Source organism: Cynocephalus volans, chromosome X (assembly GCF_027409185.1).
Source record: "Cynocephalus volans isolate mCynVol1 chromosome X, mCynVol1.pri, whole genome shotgun sequence".
Classification (NCBI taxonomy): domain Eukaryota; kingdom Metazoa; phylum Chordata; class Mammalia; order Dermoptera; family Cynocephalidae; genus Cynocephalus; species Cynocephalus volans.
This window is the reverse complement of record NC_084478.1, coordinates 66422045-66435510: the sequence shown is the minus strand read 5'-3', so window position 1 is coordinate 66435510 and position 13466 is coordinate 66422045. Positions and strand designations below refer to the sequence as shown.

The window sequence follows — 13466 nt, the reverse complement described above, 5'->3', positions numbered from 1 at the left end:
AAGAACAATGTGCAATAAAATAACTTAGAGAGCACTCATTGTGTGCAAGGCACAGTTCTAATTGCTTTGCCTGCATATATAGGAGGGGTAAGTGAACAGATCTCTCAGGATGGGCTGTGTGGGAATACTTGCATCCCATGTCTATGCTTACCAAAAGGAGCATGATGACCTAGCCTGTTGAAATCTGTCAACCTCTTGCTCCAGACACCCCAGTGCTTGTTCAGTGAAGCAGTGAACAAAATTGCCATAGCAGGACGGATGGATGTTATGCATGGGTTCAACATAGACTTACCTTCACATTTAACTTTTAACTCAAATATTCTGTTTAGTCACCATTAACCCGGTATTGAATAGGAAGCGTAAAATTTATACTTACTCTTTTTAATGTATAAAGCACAAACAAACAGTTACTAAATAGATTTACAGTATATATGTGGAAATCAAATTTCATGAGGCATACAATTAGGACAAAATTGTCTAAAAAGGCTTCTTAAGGGATGATGATAAAAAATAGGTGGGGAAACTGCTTTAGGGGCTCTGCTCACTCCTAGCCAAGGGGGAGACGCGTGATACAATCTAGAATTATTTGGAATTTAATTAATGATATACTGAAGGAAAGACTAAATATTGTGGTAGTCCATTCATTACAGTAATGCTCTCCAGGCTGACAAAGGTGATTAAAAACATGGACTAGGCTCAGTCCCCGTTTCCCCTGCCTCTTCCTCTTCCCTGCTCCCACTTGCCTGGGATCAGACTTGCTCTCTTCCTCACTGTCCTATGGCCTTCAGTCCTGAGACTCAGGGAGAGAGGCATGAGAAAGAGCCAACCATTTGTCCTGTCAAATTCCAGGCTTTGCAGGAGGGAAGAGGTGAGGAGCCCTGCAAGCCCAGAGGCCTGCAGAGGGAAGGTAAGTTGGAAGGGCGACTGTGATTCACCCTTACTCTATCAAGCACTTTGAACTTGATTTCTATTAGAATCACAGTCTTTGAGTTCCTGGACGCCTCCCCTCCCATTACTCCCTACCCCCTCCATTTTCAGATGGACATCACCTGGGAATCTGAGGGGTCCCTGGACATAACACCCACCAAGAGTTCTTCCTAGGAGGCAAAAGCTGCCTCTGACCTCATCTACCTGTCCCGGGTACTACCTATCCCCAGAGGAGACTGGGGCCTAGTCCTCAGTGGAACAACATTTGTCTCCAGTGAAGATCAACCATCTCAGCAGTGAAAATATGTCTTAATTCATGGCCACAGGTAAGGAGCTCTCTCCTCTAGATGGAGCTTTGTTTTTCTTTTTTAAATCCTGTCCTCTAAGCTGTAAAGTCTTTCTTTATTGCTTATAGTCTACAGGAAGGGAGAGGTGGCCCTTACAAAGGCCTCATTGTCCATAAGACTGTCCCAGTGTTTAGGAGCCTGATAATGTGGGGATTTGACAGTGAGAGCCTCATGGAGAGAAAGGTCCAGGATAGTATCCCTCAAAACAGGGAGGTGGGTCTCTGGTAGTCTGAGGGTCCGTCCCTTAGTGGCAAGTGTACCTGGGAAGACACCACCTTCAACCAAACAAGGGAACTTTGGCACCTGGCTCATAGTGCTCTCCTCTACCCAACTCCTGCCACATCTGTGTGATTTCACTGTCCGTATGGATAACCCAACCAGTACCCTGCCTCCCAGTTTATTGGCCCCTCATCTACAGAAACTGTCATCTTCTCTGCCCTTCAACCACCCACTCTTTGGACCTCACCATCACCCGGAGCTCTCTTTGCTCTGTCTTGTTAAATATAATCATCCCACTGTCGTCTTCTTTCTTCCAGTTCTCTCACTACCCCTTCCCACATACCTAGAACACTCCCAGACATAAGGTAGGTACTCAAGATATTCACTTAAAGCTCTGCCTTATTCATGGACTGAGACTCCTGTCCACAGACCCCTGCCCTGTCCACCAATCTATCACATACTCTCTTCATCCTTCCTCCCCAAGCCTGCCTAGATCCCATCGCCCATCTCTTCCACCACTCTGCATACCTACTGTGTCAAGCGCTGTGGACACAGTAATAAAGATGTGGACTCACACACTCACCAAGATTACTGAGCACCTTGCCATGCTCTCCCCAAAATCATGGGCTCCATCTTCTATTGGGGCCTCCCCACCGTTCAACGTCCTTCTACAATCCCCTCTCTGAGTCCTGTCTAGACAACCTTTTCTCCCAGGACTTCCTGCAACCCGTCTTCCATCACCTCCTCAGGGACTGGGCTGCGTGAGTCAACATTCAACTTCTCCCTCTCCGTTGGCTCCTGTCCTGCTCAAGTCTTTCTTCTTCTCTGAGAAAATGTTCCCTTGTTTCTTTATCTCTCTTTAGCTACCCAACTCTCTCATTCCTGTCTCATCCAAATTTCTCGAAAGGAGGGTCTATACTTGATGTCCAGCCTCCTCTACCTTTGCTTTCTGCTCCAGACTTGCCCACCTCAGGCCTCCCTCTTCAAAGTGGATCCTCTGTAACTACAACTCACACGACTTTACCCCACTGAAATCCGACCTGCCCTGTAGGCTAGAGATAGGGCCCAACCTACCCCAAAGAGGTGTGCTAATCTCCCTCCCAGAAATACAACAGTGTCACCTCAAACTAAGCATTGATTGAGGTGAAAACTCTTCCAGTTCATTTTTAAATGTGATACCAAAATGTGACAGCCCACCAAAAAAAGCAATCAACTCAGGAACAGCAAATAGATTTAATGCAGAGTATCAACTTCATTTGATTGATAGTGGCTGCCTAGAGTGCTGTGTTGAGTAGGTTTCTGAGGACGCACCCTTGCTTGAAGAGAAAGACTGCCACTATTAGCAATATCTGAAAACAAAAGAAAATCAAAAAGTCAATTGATATCCAACAAACAGGAAGGGATAAAATGCCAAAGTAGTGTTTTCACACACTCTCCATATCATTCTCCAACCCGATCCTTCCTATGACAGTGCAGCTCCTCATCCCATTCCCATGAGCCCCGGCTGCCCCCAATGAAACCAAGACAGATACCTGAAATCTCACTTGTAGGAGAAACCACAGGCACCAGAGCTGCCACTGGTGCTGGCACCAGTTCCACCAAGGCCAGCAAAAAGCCCAAATGTGAGCGTGGCAGTCAGGCTGGTGCTGGCACTGAAGCCACTGCTGGCGCTGGCACTGTTGCTGGTACTGGCACCAGCACTGGTCCCACCACTCTCCTGGACTTTGGCTTTAGCTTCAGCTCCTGCCTGGATCCGGGCTTTGGCCCAGGGTCCAATATCAGCTTCATCCCAGTTGCAGGGCCCAGCAGCATTTTCAGAGCCGAGCCCTATGCCCATTTGAGCTCTAATCTCAGCCCTCGCCTTGGCTTCAGCTGCTGCCTCAGCCGCAGCCTTCAAATCTGCTTCCATCGCCTCTCGGTACTGAGTTGCCCATTCCTTGGGATCCTTCTTTTGTACCTGAAATGGAAATGATAACCATCAGAAGGATCATAATCAGAGGATTAAGCTCCTACTGTTTGCTAGGCACCATGCTACATGCTGTAGTAACTACTACTAGTAATTATGCACCTAATATTCCATCCCTACTCTGACACTTACTAGCTCTGAGACCTACCAGCCTCCCTGGGCCTCAGTTTTCACCTCTGCAACATATTAGCTGTAAGGATTAAATGATTCAGATAAAGTGCCTGGCACAGTGTTAGGCAATTAAGAGAGGCTTCAGAATGTTCAGGTATGAATTGTAGGCTGCTCTGCATATGGCCCTCCCCAGCCAGGGGAACCCCACACTCTTGACATGCCAAGCTCAGGCAGCTCTCCAATTACCTTGCAGGCAAACTTGAGGACTTTCATCTTGCTGGTCTCATGGTAGGAGCGCAGGCCCCAGAAGAACTCATACTCAGGGGGATTGCTATTGGGGACTCTAGCATAGTCCAGGTACCTTGAAAAGAGAGGTTTAAAGCCTTTATTACTAAGACCACCCACGGCCCATCCATACATGGACTGGACAGGCTCTAGGTAGCAACCCTCCCCACCAAATATTGCAGCTTTTCTCCCAATATTGAGCTCCGTCCCATTGGTCCTGCCTGTAAGCCACGTGGAGGTGCGGGGGGGGGGGGGGGGGGGGGGGACATGTGTAGGGCCTTTGTTCACAGGGAGGCCACAAGTTTTGTGCCCATCACCACAATGACCCCAGATACTTGTCAGGTGTGTTGTAAACAGAGGAGCCATCCTTCAGGCCCCCTGCTCTGAGCACACCCCATCCCAAGGGTCTCATGTGCGGACTGGCCAAGTGAGCCCTGGAAAGGTCCACCACAGAAAACCACTGGAAAGGAAGAAGCAGTCAGCCAAGGGCAGCGTGCTCCATGCATACTCCTAAATTACTGACCATGTGTGTGCACGTGCGCACACACGCGTGAGTGTTCACGTGCACGTGCCAGGGCGAGTGCTCACATGGTCTCCAAGGACCAAGGATAGGGTGGGCCCTGGCCAGAAAGTCAAGAGGGCTGGGCTCCAGGCCCTAATGGATCCCTTACCAGCTGTAGGCAACTCAGACTTCCCCTATCAGTGCCCCAGGTACCTCTACTGTAAAACGGGAATGGGATGACAGCACCAATTCTGTAAGGTAGTTTTGAAAACGAAATGAGATGTATAAGTGAAGTCCCCAGCACAGTACTTGGCTGTCTAAAGCTACCATTCTATGGCATTTCTTATGAAAATTAATTTCTATGAAGCCCTGGTTAGCACAGTAAAAAGAACCAAGGCTGTGGAGCCAAGTTCTAAACACAACTCTTCCATTTGCTACCTGTGTTACCCTGGGCAAATGACTTCATCTCTCTGAGCCTCAGTTTCTGCAATGTGCAATTCTGGTGGAGATAATCCCTCCCTTGTAGAGTTGTTCTAAAGACAAAGGTGAGAGTACATGTAATAGATCAGGAAACGTGTGCTGCTCCTGTTCCCTGTCACTGCCCGAATAATAACCTACCACCTGCATAGGTGCCAACACACACACACAAGCACTATGGCTCTATCACTCAGTTCTGAAACAGGCAAAATGCATGGAACCAATACCAGACAAGCACACTTACTTCTGCTTCACAAACTCATCAGTAATGAGCTTCCTCACATCTCCAAAGAGAGAGTGATGAATCCTGAGAGAAGAGAACAATAAATAAACAATGAAATACAATCAGGATCGTGGCACTTCCCAGATGTGGGCAGAGGTATTTTCAAGATAGAAAAGAGGCTTCCAGCACAAGAAGGAAGCTCCATAGAAGCCCAAGAGACAATGAGAGAGAGCAGAGTTCAGGACCATTTCCCTATCCACCCTGGTCAGAACCCTGGGTCCTCCACCCAGGCCAGCACCCCTTGCCCACTCCACCAGACCACCAGGCTACTGCAATCCTGGGATCGTCCTCTTGTGCCAAAGAACAACACGGACAGCAAGTGCTGAGAGAGCCCAATCATACCCAGGGCGTAGCCCCAACTTGCGCAGCACCTCCCAGATGACAGCTACAAGGGGAGGCAAGAAGAGACAGGGACAGAAAATGAACACACGGAATTCAGACCACGGTCACACATTCAGCTGCATGCCCAGCCACTCACCCTCACTGGACCGATTTCCATTCATGAAGATGATGCTAAGAAGCACCATGAGGAGACCAAGCTTGGGTGAGTCCTTGGTCCTAAGAGAATAATAAGACAGAGAGAAGTTTTATGTCCAGCAGCCACTTGCAAAAGACACACCAGCCAGCTCACTAGGCTAGTCTCGCTCAGATTACGCACACATGGGAGAATTCTGCCCAGTCTATACTTTATAAACTTTAAGCTCTGTGTGGCGCTGGGCAAGGCACTTAGACTCGTGAGCCTTGGTCTCCTACTCAGTAAAATGGGAAAATCACATCCTACCCTCCCTGGGTTGCCAAGAAGCAGGAAGAATACCTGTCAACCTGGTACAACACAGGCACCCAGTCAATGTTAGTCCCTTCTTTTGCTCCCAGACCCCTCGGCCCTGAGAGAATTCTAGGCAGAGCCCCAGTAACGCTCCTGGCCAGGCCACGCTCTCAGTAGGAAAACACAAGCAATGACAGCCCTGCTTTCCTGAGTAGCTTCTGGAGGGACAACAAACCTGACAGTAGGAATGCCCACCCCAGGCTCCTACACCCTTCAGTCAATCATAATCAGGAATCACTACTGCGCACAGGGCTCCAAATATGTATGGGAGCTGGGACAGCAGCTTTGTATGCCCTGTCTTCCCTGACTCTATAAGAGGATGAGAGGAGAGAGGACAGGGAAGAGGTAGTACCACGGACAAAAACAGAAGCCCCCCTCCCACCGCAGCCCTTTCCCAGCTTACGTTCCCAGTATGCCTGCATCGGTGGGCTCTAAGGTACTGAGAAGAATGTACAAGTGGTCATTCTTATCAATTTCCTTCAACTGAATGCCAAATACCTGTGGATGGAGAAAACAGCTTGTGAGATCACAAAAGTCAGCCTCCCGGGCATCCCGCAGCTCCCTGTGTACGTAGGGGTTTTGTGTGTATGAGAAATCAGTGAGATAATGCATGTAAAGCACAGAGTTAAGTGTCTGGCACACAGTAAACATGTATCAAATATGCTAATGTCATCAACATCACCTTTGTGATTAGTAGGAATCTAGGGAGGCAGAGTAGGGAATGGAAGGGAGAGGTAAGCATCTGAAATACACAATAGGACATGTCCACCAGTGGACAGAAGCCAGGATTAAGTTGGGTGACTTGGGTCCTAGCTGTGCTTCCACCACTGACCTGCTCTGTGACCCATGGCTAGTCTACGCCCTGCCCTAGGCTGTTCTTGGCCCATCTGGATTGTGATGGAATTGCACTAGTGGGTCTCTGTCATTCCCCCCAGAAGGGACATGTACACTTTTATTCGATTTAGTGCTTCCCCACTGCACCCATCCCCCAGGGCTGCCCCTTCACCTTCTCCAAAGAATAGCCTGCTCGTTCAATGATTTCAGGGTACACATCAGTGTATTCTTTGATGATGTCCTTCAGCATGTCTGCAAGGGGAGAGAATTGCAAGCACCTGGGCTGAAAAGATGCCAAGTGGCCCCCATGCTCAAGCTATAAACCCTTTGCCAACCATGCTGTGGATGGTATAACCAGATTTTGAGCTTATCAATAGAGTTGCTAACATTGCTAAATTAGAACTTTGAGAAGACAGAGGAAGGAGCAAGGGATGTCCCCAGTACATGGGGGAGAGGGCAATGGAGGGCAGAGCTCAAGGCGAGAGGAGGGTTAGTTGGACCCTACCTGAGCGCTTGATGGGAATCTTTGTCTGGTCTTTAGCCAACAAGTACTTTACCAAATCATTTGCCTGGGAGAGGAAGAAAAGATGGAAAAATTAAAGTAGGTTTGCAAAAAACTTGACAGGATGGCAGAGAAGAGGGCTGGCAAGGTAGTGGAAATGGCAGAGTAGAAAGGACACAGTTCTTACCCTCCCTTGCAAAAGGGCCACATCCCGAGGTGGTGGTACTTCAGGCTCTTCAGATGGCTGGAGCTTGGCAGCTCTACGGCGAGCCTTTCCCCTACGGGCTTTAGGTGACCTCAGGGAGAGCAAGGCTCTCCGGGCCCAAGCAGCCAACCGAGTCCTTGATGCCCTGCGGGCCCAAAAGGCTATGGGACCTCTTGAAGCCCTGCGGGCCATTGAGGCCATTAGGGCCTTTGAGACCCTTCGGCCACCAGTGGTTCCAGAATCCTGACTCTGATCACTGTTGCCATCCTCTTCCCCATCCAGATGCTTCACCTACATGCACAGAGAAGAAGCTCAACATCACCAGATGAAGCAGGTGGTGCTTTTTCCTCACTCTATCCCTTCCAGGAAGCACCCCCTAATCCCACCCCTGCAGTAAGAGCCTGATTCATTAGACACTGGCCATGCTGAGTTCTGGGTATGTTTTTCACTGACTTCCAGGCAAATGTTTCATCTCTCCAGCAGGCCAGGAGCAACGCAAGGGTGGGCCTGAGGCTTCTCCTTTTTCTATGTCCTCTATTGGCTCTACTTGTACCACTCTGGACAAGTCACCTGTCTGGGACTCAGCTTCTTACTCTGTAAAACTGAGACTATAAGAGTTACATTCAAGATTTAATAAGCTAGCCTACATAAATGTATCTAACTCAAAGCCTAACATATGGTACCTACTATGTAAATATAAACTGCATTACACTCAGACTGCAGCTATATGTATGCCTATCTCATCTCCCCAACAGTCTGTGAGCTCTCTGAAGACAGGAATTATATCACATTCCTCTCAGTGCCCCACACAGCCTTGGTGAGCACAGAGATGTTTCTGGTTGTAGAACCAATGAACCATCTGAGAGGAGAGGAGTAGAAAAGCAAAGGTGGTAACTGTAGAGGTCTTACCTTTCGGGCTTTCTTGGCCTTGGCCTTGGGCCGAGTATCCTGATTCTCCTGAGCCTGAGGAGCTGTACCCTCAGGTTCAGGTTCACCTGCCAGGGACTGAGAAGCAGCAGCCTCAGCCTCCAGGGCCTTTGTATTGACCTCTGTATCAGCCACACAGCTGACCTTTTTGGTCTCAGTGGCAGGCATTGTCACTGCTTGTGGATCAGCATTCTGCTTCTTGGTGTCAGCTGCTGAACTCTTGTTTTCAGCTGCCAAAACCTGGGTATCAGTCAGCTGAGTGGTAGGTGAGGCTTGGGTGGCAGCTCCCTCCTGAGCCTCTGGTGCCTTTAAGACCTCTGTGGCTTTTGAGACCCCTGGGGCTTTTGAGACCTTCACAGCCTCTGAGACTTCTGGTGTCTTTGAGGCCTTGGGTGTCTCTGAGACCTCCAAATTCTGGGTCACTGTCAATAGAGTCTGCATCATAGAGTCGCTGTCCTTTCCTGAAGCTTCAGCCTACAAGAGGAAGCAGGGGAAGCTGACGAACCTTCTTGCTACCCCCAAATATGCAAATGGCTCCAAAATTCCAAGGCCACACTTCTTTGACCTGTACTGACCCTGCAGTGTGTTCTGACCACCCCAGCCTAACAAGGCCTCCCCTTCCTCTGAGCAAGAACGGATGGCAGAAGAGAGGCCCGCCCTCCCTCCACTACAGGGGCACCCAGGCAGGGAAGTAGGTGAAGGACAAGGATGGGAGGGGAAGTGCCAAGGGATTTGGGGCAGCAACAGGGACTGGAGAAGAAAAGCAGCTGGGGATAAGACAGAAAGAGACCTTACCTGGAAGTGAGTTAGACCCGCACCACTCTTGCTTGTGTCCGACATGTCTCAGGTTGGCCTGACAAGCGCTGAGCCTGAAGGGGAGAAGGCCTGGGTCAAGCAGAGAGCCCACTGAACGTCCTCTCCCCAGTTCTGCCTGGAAGCTGATCTTCACCTTTTCTAGGTCCCCAATCTCAAACCCCTTCCTCGCCCCAACGAGTCCGTTCTCAGATACAGGAATCCAAAGCGTCTAGATCTCAATTCTCTACAGCCGCACCCTCCCCTTCTCCAGGAAGATGTGCCAGCGCGGCAGCTCTAAGGACCCCGCCCCTTTTCCCAGTGCACCCCCGCAGCCACAGGTGGATAGTGCGCATGCGCGCCCGCTGCGGGGGCCCATCTCAGCCCCGCCTGCTTTCCCAGCACAAGCCCTTTCTTTGATGTCCACTGTGCACATGCGCACTCGGTAGCTGGCCGGTCTCAATTCTGGCCCGTCTCAACACGCCCCTCTCTAGCGATACATAGTGCTCATGCGCACTGGTCACGGTCTCAGTTCAGCACACTTCCCCAACACACGCCCCTCTCTGGGTCCGCAGTGCCTTTCGGTCCCGCCCCCTCCCAACAACCCTCCCTCCCCAATTGTCGTAGTGTCTGGTGGTCTTGTCTCCTCCCCTACTCACACCCATCCCACAAAGTCTACAGTGCCTCCCGGTCCCGCCCTTTTCGCTAACACGCCCCCACCGGGTCAAAGCGCATCTTGATCCCGCCCCTTCCCTATTACACCCCTTCCTCAAATCAGTATTGAGCTAGTGATTCTATCTTGGGCCCGTCTAGACTGGGTCCAGTCCCCTCCCTTCCCAGCCGGATGGATCCAGTACGATCCGGTCCTCAAGGCAGGTTTTCTCTAGGTCCCAGAGGGTGGGGCCGACTCCTAGCGGGCTCTCATCCAAATCTGGGCCCCACTGCTCACCTCGTCCTCCTACAGTTCCCAAGTGCGTCCACTCTCTCCAAGCCCCTCTGAAACTCAGAGACTGCCCTCCCCCATCCAAACCGGAAGTGGTCCCGCCCCTTTCCGCCTCCCTAGGGGGCCTCCGTCCCAGCCGATCTGCCCCTCCCCCTTCCCCTACTCCTCATTCCTTTTCCACCCCCCCCCCGTATTCCCTCTGCCTCACCCTATCGCTTTTCCTATTTACCCGACAGAATTCCCTATTCCTATTCTTTACATCCTTCGTGTTATCTATGCACACCCTCCCCCCAGTATTCCTTAATCCCTCTCTGCATACCCTATTCTCTTCTCTGAATCTCCTCCCCCTCGGTATTCCGCTCCCCCCTCGTATTTCCGTCCCCCACCCAATATGCCCGGTTCCCGGTTTTTCTCCCCTCCTCGGGTAGTCTCTCCTCCCTAGTCCATACAGCCTACTACTTTCTCAGTCGTCCTCATTGCCTACACCCCACTCCGGGTCACCTCTGCTCCAGCTGGAGTAGTGCAGTAAGATGCCCACCTGCCTGGCTGTGGGTTCCAGGGGGCTGGAACCACTCTCTGGCCTCCAAGAAACCCCAATCTCAAAGCCCCTCACCTTGTCCTCGAGCGAGTCCGGGATGTGTCTGCCCTCTCTCAGTCCCTCTCGAAGTCTCAGCCTCCTGGACTAGAGCTGCAAACAGCCCAGCCCAGCCCCTTTCCGCAGCCCCCTGCCACCCCACCCCCCTCGCCTTCCTCGGGGGTGGGGCAATGGGGCCCCGGTCAGGGCTGTCTGACGCCAAAGCCCATGTTATGCCACTGTACCAGGCTAGGTCTGAAGCCCTTGCAACGCAAACCACCCCCTGAAAGCGATTCATTCAATTAATTTATTTCTATATCTTTATTTTTTCTTACTACAAAGGTAGTGTTGTTGTGAACATTCAAATAATGCAGAAATAAGTAACATACCAATGAAAGGCCAGGCTTATTTCATCCCCCGAAATACATTCTGATATACATTCCTCCGGATTTTTTTCTCTATATACTAATTATTTGGGTTTTCTCCCCACAAATGGTACACTATACCTACTGTTCTGTGACTTTTTTTTTCCAGTTACATATTTAGATATCTTTCTGTTAATGTCCATTTTTCTTAACAGCTGCATAATCTTTTCTTGTACAGATGTCTCATAATTTATTTAACTAGACCAGTATACATGGACATTTAGGTTGTTTCTTATTTTACTATTACAAGCAATGCTATAAGGAACATCCTGCTATCTGTATTGGGCATTTTTTGTTATTGATGATAGTTTCTGCTAACTCAAATGCTACAGAAAAGGCTTCCATTTTGATATAAAATTTGTCAACTTACTCTCAAAAAGTACATGAAATAACATTCTTACCAGCAATGTCTCTCATATGTTTACGTATCATGTATTACAAATATTTTTCATGTTATTTATGATAATTTTTGCTATACAAAAGGGTTTAATTATTACATAGTCAAATGTATCAGTTTTTCTTTTATCATGACTGGATTCTGCTTCTTGCTTAGAGATGCTTTTTACACTCCTATATTATAACAAGCCTTGTTTTTCTTTTCCAAGCACTGTTATGACTTTATCATTTACACTTAAATGTTTAATCATTCCAAAATTTATTTTGTATAAGGATTCAGCTTGACAATTATTCAAAATCATAGTTTCTTACCCCTACATCATGTGCAAACTAATCCATCTTTTCCCTCACTGGTTTGAAATGGCACCTTTATCATGTCACAAATTTACATAAGCAATTGGGTCTATTCAAGAGAATAAAACAAGATGTAAAAATAATTGAAAGTACGCAAAATCATCATTAATTGCAGATTATATGAATGCAGACCTGGAAAACCCAAGAGTATCAACTAAAAAGTTATTAGAAACCATAATAAAATTCAGCATAGGGATCAGTTGCAGAAATAATACTCAATACCTTCCCTACATCCAAATGTAATTTAAATGGTCACAAGACTTCTTTATGAGGTCACTTTTTCCTTTTCTAAGCAAATAAAATATTATGAGTCCCTATGTTCTATGGATAATTCAAGACACACACACGTTTCCCACATATTCAAGGTGGGCTTCTGTTTTGCTGTCTTCTCTCTGAATCGTTGCTTCCTCTATGTTTGTCATATCAGCTCACCACTTCCTTGCCTCCTAGGTTCTCTCCCCTATCCGCACTAGACATAGCCCCTCCTTTTCTTCCAATTCTGGTGCCCCAAATTCCCACCCTTTCAAATCATGGCAAGTTTTGAATGCCAAGGTAAGGACCTTTGTCTTGATCCTGTGAGCACTGAGGGGTTATTGAAGGGTTCTAGGCATGGAAATGACACAGGTTTGTATTTTAGAAAGAACATCCTAGCAGCTGTAGGGGGTATGGATTAGATGTTGTCTTGGAAACAGGGAAAGTAGTTCGGCCCTTTGTAGTCAGACAGGTAAGCAGTGATTGTGGGTTGGCCTAGAGCGGTAGCAGTGGAGGTAGTAAAAAGTGATTGAATTCAGGAGATAGTAGAGAAATAAAACACAATAGGACTTGAGTAATTGGATTGTGGGGAGAGGGGTAAGGAGGAGGGGAGTGTCAAAGGGAGCTCTTGGGGATCTGGTTTGAGAGATTGTGTAGATGTTAACCCCTTTCACTGAGATATGGAATTTACTGATGGTAGAACAGATTCGAGGGGAACTGAGCATTGATTTTGAGGTTCCTGTGGGTCATCCAGGTAGATCTGTCCTACAGGCAGTTGAATATACATGTCTGAAGCTCAGGAAATTGGTCTAGGCTGAGGTTACAGATCTAAGAGTCATTAATATATATAGAGACGGTTGTTTAATTCCTGGGAAAGGGCAAGAGCACCCAGGAAGAATGCATAGTGCTAGAAGAGACGTGGGCCCAAGGAAGAGTCCTGGAGACCAGCAGCATCTATGGTATAAATGGAGGAAAAGGAGCACATGAAAGAGGCTGATAAGGACTGACCAAAGAGGTAGGGAATAAAACAGGAGAAAGGAGTGTCACAAAACCAAGGGAAGAGAATGTTTCAAAAGGCAGGACGGGTCAGTAGTGTTGAATGCTGCCAATAGGTTAAAAAAATAAGACCTGAAAAAAATGTCTAGGAATTTTGAAGATCAGGCAATGGTCTCTGGTGACCTTGGAAAGAATAGTTTCAGTGCAGATGTTTGTGGCAAAGATCACTGATTGCTTACCCTGATATTCATTCTCCTCTTCTTACTAATAGAACATCAGAGTTTTAGCTGGACACGCGGCCTCCCAGAATAAAGGCTGTGAGA

General features: G+C 48.4%; 1 protein-coding gene and 1 non-coding gene across 4 annotated transcripts; both read right to left on the bottom strand.

Moving 5' to 3' along the window:
• Positions 1-2707: 2707 nt before the first annotated feature.
• LOC134366895 (melanoma-associated antigen D2) lies at positions 2708-10853 on the bottom strand. 3 transcript variants are annotated; one of them, XM_063083426.1, is made up of 13 exons: positions 10760-10853; positions 9207-9280; positions 8394-8885; positions 7467-7775; positions 7283-7346; positions 6950-7029; positions 6347-6441; positions 5596-5675; positions 5460-5502; positions 5079-5141; positions 3817-3931; positions 3026-3450; positions 2708-2842 (listed from the first exon to the last, which is right to left on the bottom strand). In XM_063083426.1, exons 2-12 carry the CDS (start codon positions 9249-9251, stop codon positions 3034-3036), a joined length of 1803 nt encoding a protein of 600 aa, XP_062939496.1. In that variant the 5' UTR covers positions 9252-9280; positions 10760-10853; the 3' UTR covers positions 2708-2842; positions 3026-3033. The 3 variants fall into 3 exon arrangements, with proteins under 3 accessions (XP_062939496.1, XP_062939497.1, XP_062939498.1); XM_063083427.1 differs by lacking the exon at positions 10760-10853 and adding an exon at positions 10153-10230; XM_063083428.1 differs by lacking the exon at positions 10760-10853 and adding an exon at positions 9361-9486.
• On the bottom strand, positions 4123-4251 carry LOC134368829 (small nucleolar RNA SNORA11). Its single transcript, XR_010022526.1, has one exon. It is a non-coding gene; the product is annotated as a small nucleolar RNA SNORA11 (small nucleolar RNA).
• Positions 10854-13466: the final 2613 nt, after the last annotated feature.

Bases quoted from the DNA above. Each gene is read 5' to 3' on its own strand.
- LOC134366895 (XM_063083426.1), bottom strand. From the start codon at position 9,251: ATGTCGGACACAAGCAAGAGTGGTGCGGGTCTAACTCACTTCCAG. The intron at 7,347-7,466 runs GTAAGAACTGTG...TTCCTCTCCCAG, and splicing joins TGGCCCTTTTGCAAGGGAGG to GCAAATGATTTGGTAAAGTA. The intron at 5,142-5,459 runs GTATGATTGGGC...CTCTTCTCTCAG, and splicing joins AAGTTGGGGCTACGCCCTGG to GATTCATCACTCTCTCTTTG.